The sequence below is a fragment of the Scophthalmus maximus genome, chromosome 15, assembly GCF_022379125.1.
Source record: "Scophthalmus maximus strain ysfricsl-2021 chromosome 15, ASM2237912v1, whole genome shotgun sequence".
In the NCBI taxonomy this organism is placed as follows: Eukaryota; Metazoa; Chordata; class Actinopteri; order Pleuronectiformes; family Scophthalmidae; genus Scophthalmus; species Scophthalmus maximus.
The window spans coordinates 287501-305000 of NC_061529.1; the positions used below are offsets into that span (position 1 = coordinate 287501).

Sequence of the window (17500 nt, forward strand, 5' to 3'; positions counted from 1 at the left end):
AAACATTGAGTATATATACGTATTCATATAAATATATGTGTGTGTGTGTGTTAGCTGATGTATGTAGTCAGGAACATTCTCCGGCTGCAGTAGCAGACGCCTGAACAGTGAGTCAGTGTGAGACTGAACAGACACTGTGAGTGTTGACTGCATGGAAACGACTCCCAGGAGAGAACACACGCACACGCACACACACACAAACACACACGCACACGCACACATGCAGCAGTCAGCAGTTCCCTGTAGAGGACACACATATATCACCTTGTTGTCAGGTCACTTTATATTCATGAGGTTAAATAACCTCAACACACTCGAGTCCTACAGAGAAAAATGTGGAGCTGCGATTTGGACCAATGAAAATCTACATCTCCAGAAAAGAGAAAAGACAAATAAGGAATCATTTAAAATACTTTTACACTTCCAGGTACCAGAACCCAGGACCTAGAACCGAGAACGCAGGACCCAGGACCCAGGACCCAGAACCCAGGACCGAGGACCGAGAACGCAGGACCGAGAACGCAGGACCCAGGACCCAGGAACCAGAACCCAGGAACCAAGAACCAGAACCCAGGACCCAGAACCCAGAACCCAGGACCCAGGAACCAAGAACCAGAACCCAGGACCCAGGACCCAGAACCCAGGAACCAGAACCTAGGACCTAGGACACAGAACCCAGGACCCAGAACCAAGGACCCAGGACCCAGGACCCAGGAACCAGAACCTAGGACGTAGGACCCAGGAACCAGGACCCAGTACCCAGGAACCAGAACCCAGGACCTAGGACCCAGGACCCAGAACCTAGGAACCAGACCTGGGTCGGAGGAAACAGACGAGGCGCTGATGTAAAAGTTGACGTTTAATGAAGCATAGAGAGGTTCAGCATCAGTGACGTCTCAGAAACAGTCACGTTCAGTTGCATATGTTCAATAACAAGAGTCAAGTTTGTTCCGTTGGATCAGAGAGAAGAAACTAAAACATCGCGTCGACAGAGAGATGGCGTGAGACGCCTCCTTTAGTCTGAATAATCGCATCTTCCACCTAACAGCAGCTTCTCTGACGTCCACGATGGGTTTAGCCTAGCTTAGCTCGATGGGTTTAGCCTAGCTTAACTCGATGGGTTTAGCCTAGCTTAGCTCGATGGGTTTAGCCTAGCTTAGCTCGATGGGTTGAGCCTAGCTTAGCACGATGGGTTTAGCCTAGCTTAGCACAAACAGTGGAGAAACTGAACATCAACCCTTTTATGTAAATATATATTCGATGCTAAGGTGCAAACGTTTTTTAGCCAGAGAGCTAACGTGTTTGCTTGCTAGCTAAAGAAAACACAACCAAGGGGAGCTAGCTTTGGTGCTAGCTGCAGCTAGCTGCTGCTCAACCCACATACATGCTGTTAAAACGTTTTTTATCTACATGCTCAATAAGACACAACATGCAAATCAGACTAGTTGTTGAAATGTGACTTCAGCTGGAGCTAAGCTAACAATTCACCTACTTCTGGCGTCTGTGCTAAGCTAGGCTAAAAACATCCCGGTATGTGTGTTAGCTAAACAGAGCTAATGGTCACAGTTTGTAGGTAACTGATGTGACAGCCCTCGGGGTTAACTAACATCCAGCTGTTTACACGTGTGATATATATGTGTGTAGTGAGTAAAGCAACGACGACGCAGCTTCAGACATAGAATACCTCATGGTTGTGCTAACTGCTTGTTAGCAACACTAGGGAGCAGTTCCCACCTGCTTCAAACAGCCGAATGTGAGCAAACGTTCACATCTTCGTCCGACTTGTTTTCAGAGTCAACCACCAAAATATAATTCAACATTAACTATTTGTGTTCAGCTGAAAACTGTTGGTTTGAGTTTCACTTGGTAACAAACTGATTCAAACACATGACAACTGGTTAGCTTTGTTAGCCACGCAGCTAATGCAGCTAACGCAGTTAGCCAGTCAACGCTCCTCAGTCTGTTTCTCAGTTTTCACCGATCCTCAGATTCTGACGACAGAACACAGGATGATAAATGTTGGACTGTGGATTGAATCAAAGATATTATCAGTGATGGTTCACTGAGCGTCACAGTTCAAACAAGGTTTATGTTTTTCAAACATCACAGGCTCCAACAGTGTTTCCGCATATTTTTCACTGTAGCAGATACAGAACCAGGAAAGTTTTGTGATCATGTTGGAAACAGTCAAAGAACTCGTTGAGCTCCGAGGCACCGACGTCGTCTAAAGACAGAAGAGAAAACGTTCTGCTGGATTGATCGCTGGGTTCAAATGGAACTCGCAAGTATGTGAAGTCGTGTTCGAGTGTCGTGTCGTGAACACGTTGTGATTAGCAACATGGATGCTAGAAGCCACAGAGGTGAGAAGGAGAAACGCAGAAACACTGTGTGTGGTGTGACTGTTGAGAAAGACACATCGGAATCAGTTAGAACCATGTGTGATCCAATATGTACAAAGCAAATATATATTAGGTTTTAAATAGCTTTCATCAAAAAACGTTCAGTGAATAAAGAGCGAAGCGTCGACACAGACCTGGCTGTCGCGCACCAACACAACAGCCAGGTCTGTGTGTGATTATAAATAAAAAAACAAACGGGATTAACAAGGTTCTGTCGTCCTGTCGCTCACAGTTTGTCTCAAAGTGCAGGAAACACAACCAGGGAACATCTGAAGAACCTTCTGAAGAACCTTCTGGAGATGAACATTACCAAATGTCTTGAGAAACATCTGGAGAACCTTCTGGAGATAAACATTACCAAATGTCTTGAGAAACATCTGGAGAACCTTCTGGAGATAAACATTAACAAATGTCTTGAGAAACATCTGGAGAACCTTCTGGAGAACCTTTTAAAGAACCTTCTGGAGAACCTTCCAAAACATCTCTGACGACCAGAATGAGACCAGAGAGCAACAGTCTGGACCTGGATCTGTAACAGCTTCTCAGCTGCAGTGAACAAACACTCTGAACGCAGACGTGTTTGTTTGAAGTTCACCAGGATCGGGGCACTTGTTGGGTGGAGCGAGACAGAGGAACAGGAAGGAGGCTGATTTGATCGGCTACATCCAAACTCCAAATCTTTACAATCGGTCGTTTCCAAAAGAGTGATGAGTGTTTATTATTCGGGGGGCCATGTTGTCAAATGTTGAGTTGGTCACGTGAAGCAGCCGGTGCCGTGGTCGATGAAGTTCAGTTTGTTCCCACATTCTTTTACAAAGAAGAGTGACTGCTCTGGATTCGTCTGAGCGACGTCTGTGTTTATATTAGCTGTGGTTCATAGTTGGTTTGAGTTGAGGTCACCATGGGTGCAGCGGTGTGGCGTCCCTGCAGATATGGCTCTGGTCCGGTTGTCATGGCAGCCACGGGCGGGCACAGCGTGGTTTCACACGGTCGTCATGAGTTTGAGTGAACCCGACCGGAACCTCAGGATCTTCTTTTTCAGGTTGTGTGAGGCCTTGATCTTCACGCAGACCTTCGCCTGAGCTGGAGTCATTTCCTGTCCCACCGCTCTGGCCCCTGATTGGTTCCACCCAGAGCCCGTCCCACCTGTGCCACGTCCTCCACCCTCCTCTGCATCACTGCTGCTCTCGTCCACATCGTCCTCCTCACTGGACTCACTGTCTCCAAAGCAGTTGGTGGTGTAGTTGGACCTCTCGTCTTCGCTTGTGTCCACGACGGTGGAGTGAAACAGCGACGCGCACTCGGCTGAATACTCTGAGTCACTTCCTCCGGTGTAGGAGTACGGGCTCCTCAGCGGTCCTCCGGAGGGGAGGGGCTTAACAGCCACAGAGTTGCCGAGAATCTCTTTTCTGCGGCGCCGCTGAGTGCGCCTGAACGCCTCGTCATGTGGGACGTCCTTGATCGCACATAACCGTTGGTAATCCTTACGTTTGTGTTTCGGTTTGGCAACGACCACGACCTGGTTGTGCCCCTGGTGCTGATGAAGTTGGTGACTGTGATGGTTTCCATGGTTACAGTGATTGGTTTTGCCGGACCATCCTGTTGAGTGTCTGTCCAGGACTCTGCCCTCTGGGATGGACGGAGGGAGGCGTCTGGTTCTGGAGCGGGACGCTCCAGCAGCTCCGCCCGGTGATCTCTTCGACAATTTAATGTGGGCGGAGCCTCCGTCTTCCAATAGCAGGGACTTATTACAGCTGCACCTGCGGTGGGATTTATCTCCTTTTCTGTTTGTGGGCTCGTCGTGTTCCGAGGTCCGACTCGTCTTCATCGTCCTGGTGCTCTTCACCTTCACAGTCTTCGGGTTCTTCCTGCCGCCCTTGCAGAGTTTGATGTTCTGCCGCTGGGCAGGGATGGACCTGGCGTGGACCATGTGACTCCTCCCCCCTCCTCTTCCTCCTCCTCCTCCTGCCTCGTCCGGACTCTGGGAGGACGACCCGAGACTGGTAAGCTCCGGCACCGACCCGTCGCCCCTCTCTGCCCGACCGGCCCGGAGAGGCCTGGGGCTGCTTGTAGGAGTGGCTGACTGGTCGGGGGGACATGGCTTGTTCACTTTGGGGGCGGAGTTAGCGTCGGGACGTCGCAGCTCCTTGAAGTGTTGAGTCTCGGCTGCGGAGGGAGGAAGCAGCCCTCTGCTCGTCTTCTTCAGCAGACCGTCAGTGCTTGTGTTCATGTCCTTTACGGTGAAGAGTCCATTAGTGAGAGAGCTGTTCTGGTTCTGTGCCAAGTCACTGCTGTTAATTTTGAGGCCATTTGGCTTTGTGTCACCGCTGCCACCGTGGAAGCCATTTTGTGTCTCCCGCTCGTCCACAGACCTCTGCCTCTGAGGAGACGAGCTTGCGGCACCTTCTGCCAATCTCGCCCCTCCAGTCCAGGTGGGTTTCAGTTCAGAACCCTTCAATGACAGCTGCCTTACACAGAGACTTGCCTGCCTCAAGAGGCTCTTTGACGGGTCGGTGTTGATGCTGGTCCTGGGTCTGCTGGTCCTGACGGGCAGGACTCTCCGCTGGAGCAGACTGTAGATGTAGGAGTCCAGATGCTTCTGAGAAGGATTGTGGGAGGAGGAAGAAGAGGACGGGACAGGCCAGGACGAGCTCTGAGGTACCAGAGGAGCTGAGACAGAACCAGGAAGAGAGGAGGATTCTGCCTCGATGGCTTTCAGAAGCCCCTCGTCTCTGCCGAGGCCGGCGTGACCCAACATCTGAAGGAAGGTGGGGCTCTGGACGGCCATGGCGTGCAGCGGGCTGGGGTAACGGTACACGTCGCTGCCATTCCAGACCACCAGGTCGCAGTGGTGCTTAGACTGGGAGTCCCCGGACGCTGCTGAGGGGAAGGGGTCCAGGACGGGCGGGTGAGGGGCTGAGAGCGAGCAATGAAGAGTCCCAGACAAGTCGTCCCAGAGTCCGTCGCAGTCCAAACAGCTGGGCAGCTCATCTGAGGGGAGGGGAGACAAGAGTGAGCTGCAGCTCGAAACATTTCACATGGTCAAACATCAAGAGACTAAACAGATCCACGTTTATTTCCACTGTTTCCTAAAGTCAAACTGTTGACTTTAGGAAACAGTGGAAATATACAGGAAGTGAACATGGCCCAAGCTGCGGTTCTGAGGACACGGTCTGAAGACTGTGGTAATGACCCAGTTCGGTTGTGCTGTGGATGGAGAGTAGGAACATCAGTGAGAGGAACATTCTGTTCTGCAGTGGAAACTAAAAATGACCCGACGTGTTTCAGCCATGATGATGAGAGCTGAGGAAAGGAGCTTGAACGCTTCCTATCTCATCTCCTTTAGAAAACACTGCAGCCTCCTTCACCAGAGGACAGAACAGAACATATGATTTATTCTGGAGACTCAGATCCAGAACTAAAAGGTCACATGATCGTCTGAGTCCAGATCCATGAATATAGACGAGTTCCTTGTTCCACATGATTATTGTACTTATAGTTCACATCATCATCAGCATATAGAATGTGACAGACGGTCCGTACCTGTCGATGGGAGGCGTCCGTCCGGCTCCAGCGCCGAGCAAAAACACTCGCTGAACACGGAGTTGGACGAGTTGGACAGAGAACCAGACGCCGCGTCACTCAGCTCGTAGAAACCTGCAGACAGGAAGTGATGTCATCACCATTATAAACACACAGGTCAAAGGTGTGTGTGTGTTAGTCACAGGTGTGTGTGTTTGTGTGTGTGTGTGTGTGTGTGTGTGTGTGTGTGTGTGTGTGTTTGTTGGTCAAAGGTGTGTGTACCTGAGCTCGGTCGACTGTCACTCTGGTCATGTGACTCCTCCGTGTCCAGCCTCAGGTCACTGATCTGTCGGTCCAGTTCCTCTAACTGACTGATGAGGCCGGCGTCACGCCTCCTCAGACAGTTCTGACACACACACACACACACACACACACACACACACACACACACACACACACACACACACACACACACACACACACACACACACACACACACACACGTTACTACATACCAGACAGAGTCCTGATCCGTGTGTGTGTGTGTTTGTGTGAGCAGCTGCTATCTGGAATGAGCAGCATGTTAAAACACAAACTGACACTCGTCCAGCTGTTTGTCCTGTCAATCAACAAGCTGACGACGAGCACCAGGCCTCGCCCACCAGCACCACAGTTGAACTGTGAAATGTTAAAAAACAAAGTTACAGAAAGAATCAAACTGAATCTTAATCTCAGAACCAGAACCAGAACCGGGACCAGGACCAGGACCAGACCTCTGTGTTTCCTCCGTCACAGAACTGAAAGTTGATCTACAGATTTTCCAGCAGCTCAGAGGAGGAGGAGGGAGGAGGGGTCACTAATGTGATCCAGATTTAAGTTTTCAGCTGCAGGACGACAGAGACAAAGACACAAACACACAGACAGACAGACACAGAGACAGAGACAGACAGACAGATACACAGACAGACAGACAAAGACACAGAGACAGCCAGACACACAGACAGACAGAGACACAGACAGACAGACAAAGACACAGAGACAGACAGACACACAGACAGACAGAGACACAGACAGACAGACAAAGACACAGAGACAGACAGACACACAGACAGACAGACACACAGACAGACAGACACACAGACAGACAGACAGACAGAGACACAGACACAGACACAGACACAGACAGACAGACAGACAGACACAGACAGACAGACAGACAGAGAGAGACAGACAGAGAGAGACAGACAGACAGAGACACAGAGACCAGGTCCTGATCTGAGACCTGTACTATGACACGTTTTGGATATGGAGGACACTTCAGGCTGAATTCATGAAAACATTCAGACACATTAATGATTCTATGAGTTTGAATTTTAATAAACTGAACATGAAGATATATATATATATATATCCTTATTAAAGTCATGATGATTGGACGTGTTTGACTGATGGTTCGTTCTGGGTCAAAGGTCCTAAGTGTAATAATCTGACACAAAGACCAGACAGAGAGTGTGTGATGGCTCATCTCGCCTTTTTAATTGAAAGCGGGTGTTTAGTTTTCACACACACACACACACACACACACACACACACACACAGAGACTCTCTCTCTCACACACACACACACACACACACACAGACTCTCTCTCTCTCTCACACACACACACACACACACACACACACACACACAGACTCTCTCTCTCTCTCTCTCTCTCTCTCACACACACATTCCTTCCATCATGACGTAACGTCTGCTTCTATGTTAACAGACAGACTGACCCACCGTCACCCCTGACCTGTGACCTCGCCCCACACACACCTGAGTCGTCGCGTGCGGACCGGGGTCAGAGAGGTCAGACCTACCAGCTGTTTCCGGAGCAGCAGGATGTTCTCCTCCAGCTCCTCCTCCTCCTCCTCCGCTCCCCGCGGCTGCAGCGCGGTCCGGACCAGCTCCTCCTGCCGCTGCCGCAGACACTCGAGCTCCGCGAGCCCGGACAGCGACGCCTCCAGTCGGTCCCGCACCGGGCGCAGCCGCTCGGCCTCCGCAGCCTCGGCCGCTCTGTCCGAGTCCCGGCGGGACATGACGTCGCTCCGTCCGCGGTGCGACCTCAGGGTCCGAGCTGCGTCCTCATCCTCACCCGGTTCCACTGTCCCGTGACAAAGTGAATCCAGCGGAGAATCAACCGGTGGTCTGTCGCTGCTGCTGCTGCTGCTGCTGCAGACAAACTGCTACATTCATCCGGTCTCTCGGTCCCGGGTCCGCTCGGGTAGATGTCCACGTGAATCCCAGCATGCACCGGGGCGCGGCGCTGGGTCGAGCTCCGTCCGACTGCCGCTCCTCGCTAAGCTCCGTCCAGACTGACCGGAGTCCCGGTCCGGTAAACCCCGCCCACCCTGCGCGGCCCCGAGGGACCGAGCCGAGACGCGTCAGCAACAATGAAGACGAGCACATCCGGTTGACGCCCTCAAAATAAAACACCCTCTGTTTGAAAATAAGAATGAAGATTCACACTGTCACGTCTCGTGTGACTCAGACTGGTCCTGCACCTCATCATCCTCACAATGTGATGAAGATCATGCAACAACAGCAACAACATCATCATAATCATAATCATTTTGATGAAGTTGTTTTTTCAAAATTTGTTGCAAAACAGCAGAATAATAAAATTATTTACTTTTCTACAAAAGACAAATCAGTTAAACAAACAAAGTGTAGAATCTTAAATCCTTATCTGTATCATTATATTATATATATATATATATATATATATATTATTATTATTATTATATATTTATTATAATAATAGATAGCTACACGTCACTTGCTGAGTCTTATTTTGAAAAAAAATTGAGGCCGTTTCCTGTCAGGTTGTTTTAAGTCATAGGAGCTTGATGCTCCGCCCCCTCTCGGGGGCTTCCCCGGGTCCTAACATCCTGCGCGTTTATCATATTTAACAGATTCAGTTCGTAAAGTATTTTACATAAAACAAACGATGGAAACATGAAATGGATCAGATGAACTATTGAGATGTATAATCCATTTGACTTTTTATAAATGTAACTAATAAATAATAAAGTCTGATTCTGGTTGAACTTGTTTTGATTTTTCTGTTCGTCGTCGAGATTCAGTTTAATTCACAATATGATTCTTAAGTAATGAATTAAAATGGAAAATATATAAAACTTTTTTATTGTATATTTTATATCTCATGATATATATCAAATGAAACAAACATTTGCATGTTGAGTGTTTTCATTCAGTTCATCAGTTTGACAAGACTTCATTCATAATCTGTATTAATAATCTGCATTGTTCCACATGAACGAGTCTTTGTTTGCTTTCTGGGTCGAACTGTCTCAGTCAGAAGAGTTAATGAGGTCAACACTCAGGGTCATTAATATGTTCATGAGGGGGCGGGGCCTGTGATGAAAATGATTTGAACCATTGAACTGAACTGAATCCAAACCCACTCGCTGCTCGTCACCTGTCGACCAATCAGACGAGCCGCTGGTTCACAGATCGATGCTGCTGCTGGAGGAGGAGGAGATGTGTTGCCACGGCAACAGTCGTTATTGTTAGCGTGAGCTGGTGATGGAGACATGTGAAAAAACAAACGTCAGACTGAAAAAAATCAATAACTGCTGATGAAACCATTTCTCACCGGAGACCATGTGATCAATCACTTCATTGATCCTGCAGCAGGAAGTGAAACGTCTGTTCTGAGTCCTGCAGGAGGTTCTTCTTCTTCTTTTTCTTCTCCGTCAGCTGGTGCTGAAAGATTCATAAAGACACTGAACCTCCAGAGGAATGAATTTTATTTTAGAATAACTTGGTGCAAAGGAAGAGACGAGAAGAAGAGAAAACAAACTTGTTTCACTTTCTGATAAATAATTGAATCTGTTGTATCCTTAGAGAAACAAACAAAGAGCATCAGTCTGCTGCGGATATTTATGATCTGTAAATGTCCCACATTCAAGTTTTGATGCTTAAGAAGATATATTTGTTGTATTGAAATATAGTTTTATTTCTCTTTTTAAGGAGCTCTGCAAAGAAACAGGTGAACTTTGTCTAATTATATGTGATGAGCCTCTCTTCTGATTGGCCGACTGTTCTCTGAGGGACGCACGTCCAGACCAACCAGCTCCTCTGTTCACCGGAGCGAGGAGCTTCTGTCTCCTGCTCCGACGACCAACAAGTTACTGGTAACCGGCGTAGACCAGAACAGCAGCGGCTCTGCCCCCGCAGCAGCTCCACGACACCGGGTACTGATGAATTTTGCAAAGGTCACATAGTTCTGAGTTAGTTCTGGTCTCTTGTATTAAACTCCTTATGAATCCTGGTCACTGATGTCACTTCCTGATTGTTCTCATGTTGTTGTTGCTCAGCAAAAGAGTGATGGTGAGCTGATGCCCATTAATGGAAAACACAAGAGACAAGAGACGGTCAGGACCCAGATCCAGATCCAGAATCAGACCATAACACAGATACAGATCAAGTCCTGGTCCTGAGATTAAGATCAGATCAGAATCAGTGTGTTTAATGTGTTTCCTGAGGTCAGCTGATCGTCTGTGGCTTCATTAAAAGCGTACAAAGTTGAATCCTTCTTCTGAGAATATTGATCATGACACACACACACACACACTGACTGATTAGGTTTGAGTTTTCTCTGGTTTTCAAAACGTGGCAGATTCTGGTGATGAGAACCTGCTGGAGTCAGTTTGTGTGTGTGTGTGTGTGTGTGTCCTACCACTGGTGTCCTGTTCAGTGTCAGTCTCACTGTCTCTCCAATCCCACTTCCTGCTTATCATCCTCTTATCTACAACACACTCCGTGTCTGTTTCTGCCTCACTGGACAGGACTGTGTGTGTGTGTGTGTGTGTGTGTGTGTGTGTGTGTCAAACGTTCAGTTCAGTCATTCAACAGTTGAATGTTTCACATTAATATTAATAAAACTAAATATTAAATTCCTCAATTGTTCCTCAAAATAACATATTTATAAAGTATTATATAATGTGATGCTAACGTAATGAAGATCATAATATTTGTCGACTTGACATCTTTTCTGTTCTGATTTGATTTGTGATTGTCACATTGTTTGCATAAAGCTGGAGATGAAAAGTTCTTCTCAACTTCCCGTTTGGTTCAAATAAAAACAAATGAATAAATAAAATTAACACAATGTCATATGAATAAAGAGTTTTTAATTTGTCAATGTTCGTGAAGTGTCAGAATAAATAACACGTTTACTGTAGAAAGAAAAATAAAATAGAAAACACTATAATAGAGATAAAAAGTGTAAACAATTGGGGGAGAACATGCCCCTGCTCCAGAAGGATTCAGTCACATGTGAATATAAAAGCATTTCTGTCCTTTCAACCAGATCAGCTATTGATGGAGGTATTGATCAGTGATCAGCTCCAGGTGAAGTGAACGGTTCTGGACATCTGGAGTTTGAAAGATATTTGACAGGAAACTGCTTCTCCTTCCTCTAAAAAACATTGCTGACGGAGGCGTCTGTCAGCTGCTGCACTGAGCTCCTCCTCATCCTCCTCCTTCATCACCTCCTCCTCATCCTCCTCCGTCATCACCTCCTCCTCCGCTCTGACCGAGGGAAGACCTGACGTCCGTCCTCCTGGCTCCTCCCTCTTCCTGTCCGGCTGCAGGCACAGTGACATCATCACAGCACACTGTGTTCAGTTTTACTCTGTCAACAAATCAAACATCTGAGTTCCTCACAGTGACACTCCAGGCCTCGCCCAAACGGTCTCAACCAGTCCTGAGTCAGTGTCACCTGTCAATCATGACGTTTTTATATCATCAAATAACTGACAATCAGAAACATGAACAAACATCAGTGATGACAACGACCTCACATGACATGGAGGGGGCGGGGCTTATGACCTGTACTGCAGCCAGACACCAGGGGGCCTCGACCCCCCCCCCACACACACGCAGTAACAACACGCTACATCAGCTCAGTCAGTGTAAACATTACCATGTATGGAGATTTGGTGGCAGAGCGGTGGAGTCAGTGTGGAGCCACACACACACACACACACACGCACACTGGATCTAGAGATGTTTTCATCAGGTCGTAGATTTATACAGTAAAAAAAATATGAATAATATGAACAACAACCGCAGCTATGAGGCTTCTAGTTCTAACAAGTTGTTTCATGAATAGGAAGTGAAAAATGAGGCTCAGTCAGTGGAGACACGTCGCCCCCTGCTGGTTCATCAGTGTGTTTAGTGAAGAAGCTCATCTACAACCACATCACATCACACTGACTCATGTATATACACTACACTCACATGAAGCTCATATAAACAGATGTTCTTAAACACACCATGGTGTCAGTTGACAGGGTCAGTAAATGCCTCGTACCTTCACTCGGACTGATCCAACCCGGTGAGGACGTCTGACCCCTCCAGGCCTCGGTACTCTGGCTGCAGGTCGTGGGATGTGTAGTCCAATCGTCTCTCACCTCTCCAACGCTCTGCTCCTCCTCCTCCTCCTCCTCCTCCTGCCTCCCCCAGGAGCCCTGAGGGCACACAGCAGGTCAAAGGTCAGTGTGTGTGTGTGAGTGTCTGAGAGTGAGTGCGTGAGTGAGTGTGTGTGGGAGTGTGAGTGAGTGCGTGTGTGTGGGAGTGTGAGTGAGTGCGTGTGTGTGGGAGTGTGAGTGAGTGCGTGTGTATGTGAGTGAGTGAGTGAGTGAGTGTGTGTGTGTGTGTGTGTGAGAGTGAGTGTGTGTGTGTGTGTGTGCGTGTGTGAGTAAGTGTGTGTGTGCGAGAGAGAGTGAGTGTGTGAGAGAGAGAGTGTGTGTGAGAGAGAGAGAGTGAGTGTGATAGTGAGTGAGTGCGTGTATGTGTGAGAGAGAGAGTGAGTGAGTGAGTGAGTGTGATAGTGAGAGAGTGAGTGTGTGTGTGAGAGAGAGAGAGTGAGTGTGATAGTGAGTGAGTGCGTGTATGTGTGAGAGAGAGAGTGAGTGAGTGAGTGTGATAGTGAGAGAGTGAGTGTGTGTGTGCGAGAGAGAGTGAGTGTGTGAGAGAGTGAGTGTGTGTGTGCGAGAGAGAGTGAGTGAGTGAGTGTGTGTGTGTGAGAGTGAGTGTGTGTGTGTGCGTGAGTGAGTAAGTGTGTGTGTGTGAGAGAGTGAGTGTGTGAGAGAGAGAGTGAGTGAGTGAGTGAGTGAGTGTGTTAGTGAGTGAGTGAGTGTGTGTGTGTGTGTGACAGAGAGAGTGAGTGAGTGAGTGAGTGAGTGAGTGAGTGAGTGTGTTAGTGAGTGAGTGAGTGTGTGTGTGTGTGTGTGTGTGACAGAGAGAGTGAGTGTGTGAGAGAGTGAGTGAGTGTGTGAGAGAGAGAGTGAGTGTGTGAGTGAGTGAGTGTGTGAGAGAGTGTGAGTGAGTGTGTGTGTGAGAGTGAGTGTGTGTGTGAGTGTGTGTGAGAGTGAGTGTGTGAGAGTGAGTGTGTGTGAGAGTGAGTGTGTGTGTGAGTGTGTGTGAGAGTGAGTGTGTGAGTGTGTGTGAGAGTGAGTGAGTGAGTGTGTGAGAGTGAGTGTGTGTGTGTGTGTGTGTGTGTGAGTGAGTGAGAGTGTGAGTGAGTGAGTGTATGCGAGAGTGTGTGTGTATTGGTGTACCTCTGGTTGGGGTCTCTCTCCCTGCTCCATCTTGTTCAGTAGCGTCTGCAGGATATTGCGACCTCTGACCTGTCCTTCACTGGGGGGGTCATAGTCCTGGAGGACACACGCGCACACACACACACGCGCGCACACACACACAAACACACTGTTAGTGCTGATCAGTTCTATATTACAAGTGTTATATTATATTATATTATTATAAATAAAGTGAAACATATTGAGTTTTTGTCACCATGTCCTGAAGCTCCTGAAGAGACGAGGACAGAACGGAGACCAGGTCGTCCTCTGAGAGACAGACAAGCAGAGAGACAGACAGACAGAGACACACAGAGAGAGAGAGACAGACAGACAGACAGAGAAACAGACAGAGAGACAAACAGAGAGAGATACACAGAGAGACAGACAGACAGAGACACACAGAGAGAGAGAGAGAGAGACAGACAGACAGAGAGAGAGACAGACAGACAGAGAGAGAGAGAGAGAGACAGAGAGAGAGAGAGAGACAGACAGACAGAGAGAGACAGACAGACAGAGAGACAGAGAGACAGAGAGACAGAGAGGTCAGAAAAATTAAACTTTATTTCATGTTGCTGCTCAGCAGGAAGTTCCTGGTACAGATGATGAAGATGAAGGTGAAGATACCTGTCATAGTCGCCTGCTGGTTGACTCTGATGAGCATTTCTCCTTCTGAGACGTGTTTCAGTACAGCATCATCACTGCTGCTGGAGGGGGAGGAGTCAGGCTCAGGGGGAGGAGGGGGAGACAGGGGAGGCACAGAGGGGAGGGAGAGAGGAGGGGGAGGGACCGGGGAGGAGAGAGGAGGATCCTGCTCTGCTACTGTCATCACCCTGTCATTCATCATTAACAGACAAACATGGGTAAACAGACCAGGAAGTAAACAGGAAGTAAACAGGAAGTAAAGCCACACGTACAGCGGCTGTCGATGGTGTGGATCCTCGTCTTCCTCTGGTCTCTCCTCGTCTAATGGCAGCTCAACATCTCCCCAGGTCAGAGGGGACGGGGCTTGGTGAAGGGCAGGTGGACTTTGTGTCGGCGGGGCGGGGTCTAGACTTGGTGTGGGCGTGGTCACCAGCTCTAAGGTCATAGAGGAAAATTATTTGATCTGAGAGTAATAAACAGACACAGCTGCTTCTACTAATAATGAAAAAATACTGCCAATAATAGCTGCAATGCCGCTACTGCTAATACTAATACTAATGCTAGAGCTACCCTGCTATCATGACTGCTACTTCTGCCACCTCTATTACAGCTTTTTCTGTAAACTGTTTCTTTACTGAAACTGTTGCTAAAATAACCACGTAATTTGTACCACTGCTAATGATGCTAAAGTTAATGTTCTACTGCTGCATACGTTATTTCTGCTGATGTTATTAATGCTGCGACTAATGGTAGCAAGGCTACAACAACAGCGAATGCTAACAGAAGTAGCAGTGCTGCCACTGCAAATGCTACTACTTATCCTAATGCTAGTATTGTATAAACTATGAGTCTACTGTCGCTAATGCTTCTCACACGTCTGCAGCTAAATTTACAACAGTTAGTAATGCTCATGCTACTATTAAATACTACTGCAAACAATGCAGCCGTTTCTAACCCGCAGCTCTGATTGGCTGAGGACACTCCTCATTCAGCAGGCTTGTTGGTTCAGAGGGAGGGGGCGTGGTTGGGGGCGTGGTCTGCGCGATGGACCCGGTCAGGCTGGGCGGGGGGGTCGGTATCGGTGTGGGAACCAGAGGAAGCGGATCGTCCTGGAACAGATGCAGCATCAGTTTAGGATCAATAATCCGTATTAATCTGTGACCTCTGGTCTTCTACCTCCTGATTGGCTGCTGGTTCGGATGGTTCCAGTCCTGGTTCTGGTTGTTGTTCTGGTGCGTCCCTCTGTCCAAGCATCGAAGCCACAATGTCTGTCAGAACCTCGTTGACCAGCTGCCTGATCAGAGCCAAGTCCACACACTTGTTGGAGTCTATGAACTGTTGCAGAGCTCCGCCTCCTGCCGCCGCCACTGAGCATCACAAACAAGACAGAGAGTGAGAATCAGGAAACGGAAACGGAAACACACACACACACACACACACACACACTTCTGTCTGCCTCCCCTCACCAATGTCTGAGGTGACGCTCTGCTCCTCGGACTCTGATTGGTCAGTGGAGACGTCTTGGGTGGGGTCACAGGGAGGGGGGGGGTACATCTCTAAGATCATCCTGGACATCACCTGCTGCTCCACCCTGAACAGAAGAACAACCTGGACATAGAACCAAACCACATGCTGCCGGTCCAGTCCGACTCAGACCACCTCACCATTCCACCAGCCGGGACTCCAAAGGGTCTCTCCGCTGCCCCGTGTCCGGGACGGAGGCCTTGTCCTGGGCCAGGAGGGCAGAGTAGGCCTGGGGGGGGAAGACCGGACCCTGGTACTGGAACGCAGGAGGAGACGGACATCCGTCCAACTCCACGGCCTCCTCACCCAACACACTCAGCTCCTCCTGAGGGGGGAGGGGAACTGGGTCAGATTAATGGTCTCAGAGGTTCACATTTCTATCACATAAAATAATAAGATAAAGGTTTTTTGATATCTTTACTTCTGATCAGGTATAATTATTAAATCTTCTTCTTACAGCGGGGAGACAACAAAACACTGTAGATAACCAATCATCATTATCATCTCCACGTGAAGAATAATCAGCTGATTACAAACACAAAACAAACGGACACAGACAGAGACAGACAGACAGGCAGGCAGACAGACAGACAGATCCATCCTTCCACCACGTTTAGTGGAGATCTGTTCAGGGTTTCTTTCCTCTGAGTGTCCAGCAGGTGGAGCTGTGGGACTATGGCTGACTCATACTGAGCCAAGAGAAGGAGGATGAAACTCACCTGGACAACATCAGCCACAGACAGGAAGTCAGTTCCAGGGAGGGCGTTCTCCTCTTCCTCCCCTTCATTGCTCTTCATCTCGATGACAATGTGTGATGGAGGACAAGGAGGAGGTGCCTCAACTGAGTCCTGCTGCCCCTCCCTCTGTTGACACAACAACACCTGTCACTGACCTCTGACCTCACCTTCGCCACATGGCGTGCTCATGTTAGAGTTCCTCTGTTCTCACCTGCGACGATCGATCATCTGATCCGTCGACCTCAGCAGCTGCAGTAAACACGTAGGGAGGCGTGGGTGGTGATGTCACTTCCTGCCGAGGCTCAGCGAGGAGCCTGGAGGAAGAGTACACCATACGACGACCTGAGGGAGGTCAGTCGTCAACTTTAGTCACTTTTTTCTACAGATTTTATTTATATTCAGATATTCATATTTCTTGTGTAAAAATGTCCAGATATTATTTTAATATTTCCAAATAAAGACAGAAAAAAGTTTAGTTCAATAAATGTCTGTCACGCCGGACAGATTTCTGGGTAATGTAGTCCTCAGTGTTCAAAACAGTTTGTCTGTTTTATTCCTGTTTCATATTCACTCCAAACATAAAACATAAATCAGAACTGTGAACTGACCCAGTAGGATCGCAATGGGAACAGGGTAAGTGACAGCAGGGGTCACTGTGAGGTCACCGGGGTCTCCTGACATCATGCGGGAGGAGCTGAAGATGAGGGGACGCTGGGGTCGTCCAGGTGATGGACTGAGGGGCGGAGTCAAACTGGTCTGAGTCTTACAAGACTTCACCTTCACACCTGATAAGAAAAACTCTTTATTGGTCAACACTTGATGTGACACTTGAGGAAACAGCTGGAATCAGTCACGTCACTTATCAATAAAAATATCTTTCAATATAATATCTAACGACCTCTGATGCTCTCCACCAGGCGGGGGCGGGGCCTCCTGCTGAGCGGTGCCGCTGGTGAGCGGAGGCGAAGGTACGGACTCTTCTTCAGGGTCCGTCTCAGGCCTTCGTACGGAGCTCTGCCG

The 17500-nt window shown here is 48.4% G+C and overlaps 2 protein-coding genes across 7 annotated transcripts in view; both read right to left on the minus strand.

The window, feature by feature from the left end:
- Positions 1 to 846: 846 nt before the first annotated feature.
- On the minus strand, positions 847 to 8287 carry dact1 (dishevelled-binding antagonist of beta-catenin 1). Its single transcript, XM_035611137.2, has 4 exons — positions 7785 to 8287; positions 6204 to 6327; positions 5943 to 6056; positions 847 to 5390 (listed from the first exon to the last, which is right to left on the minus strand). Exons 1-4 carry the CDS (start codon positions 8001 to 8003, stop codon positions 3382 to 3384), a joined length of 2466 nt encoding a protein of 821 aa, XP_035467030.2. The 5' UTR covers positions 8004 to 8287; the 3' UTR covers positions 847 to 3381.
- Positions 8288 to 11103: 2816 nt separating this feature from the next.
- kiaa0586 (KIAA0586 ortholog) overlaps positions 11104 to 17500 on the minus strand; it is a 19669-nt gene continuing 13272 nt past the window's right edge. For 2 of the 6 annotated variants that reach the window (XM_047327303.1, XM_047327302.1), the window contains exons 14-27: positions 17379 to 17500; positions 17089 to 17265; positions 16692 to 16822; positions 16463 to 16606; positions 15884 to 16068; positions 15686 to 15810; positions 15396 to 15586; positions 15175 to 15328; positions 14492 to 14654; positions 14202 to 14407; positions 13792 to 13844; positions 13557 to 13652; positions 12308 to 12464; positions 11104 to 11609 (exon numbers count right to left, since the gene is read on the minus strand). The exon at positions 17379 to 17500 is cut by the window's right edge and continues 83 nt beyond it. In XM_047327303.1, coding sequence (XP_047183259.1) covers positions 11491 to 11609; positions 12308 to 12464; positions 13557 to 13652; positions 13792 to 13844; positions 14202 to 14407; positions 14492 to 14654; positions 15175 to 15328; positions 15396 to 15586; positions 15686 to 15810; positions 15884 to 16068; positions 16463 to 16606; positions 16692 to 16822; positions 17089 to 17265; positions 17379 to 17500 — 2023 coding nt within the window. In that variant the 3' untranslated portion in view covers positions 11104 to 11490. Of the gene's footprint in view, positions 11995 to 12307; positions 12465 to 13556; positions 13653 to 13791; positions 13845 to 14201; positions 14408 to 14491; positions 14655 to 15174; positions 15329 to 15395; positions 15587 to 15685; positions 15811 to 15883; positions 16069 to 16462; positions 16607 to 16691; positions 16823 to 17088; positions 17266 to 17378 lie in introns of all 6 variants that reach the window. The other 4 variants (XM_047327305.1, XM_047327306.1, XM_047327304.1 and 1 more) reach the window with 4 other exon arrangements.

Bases quoted from the DNA above. Each gene is read 5' to 3' on its own strand.
- dact1 (XM_035611137.2), bottom strand. From the start codon at position 8,003: ATGTCCCGCCGGGACTCGGACAGAGCGGCCGAGGCTGCGGAGGCCGAG. The intron at 6,057-6,203 runs GTACACACACCT...TCCTGTCTGCAG, and splicing joins TGACAGTCGACCGAGCTCAG to GTTTCTACGAGCTGAGTGAC. The intron at 5,391-5,942 runs GTACGGACCGTC...CCCTCCCCTCAG, and splicing joins CGGACGCCTCCCATCGACAG to ATGAGCTGCCCAGCTGTTTG.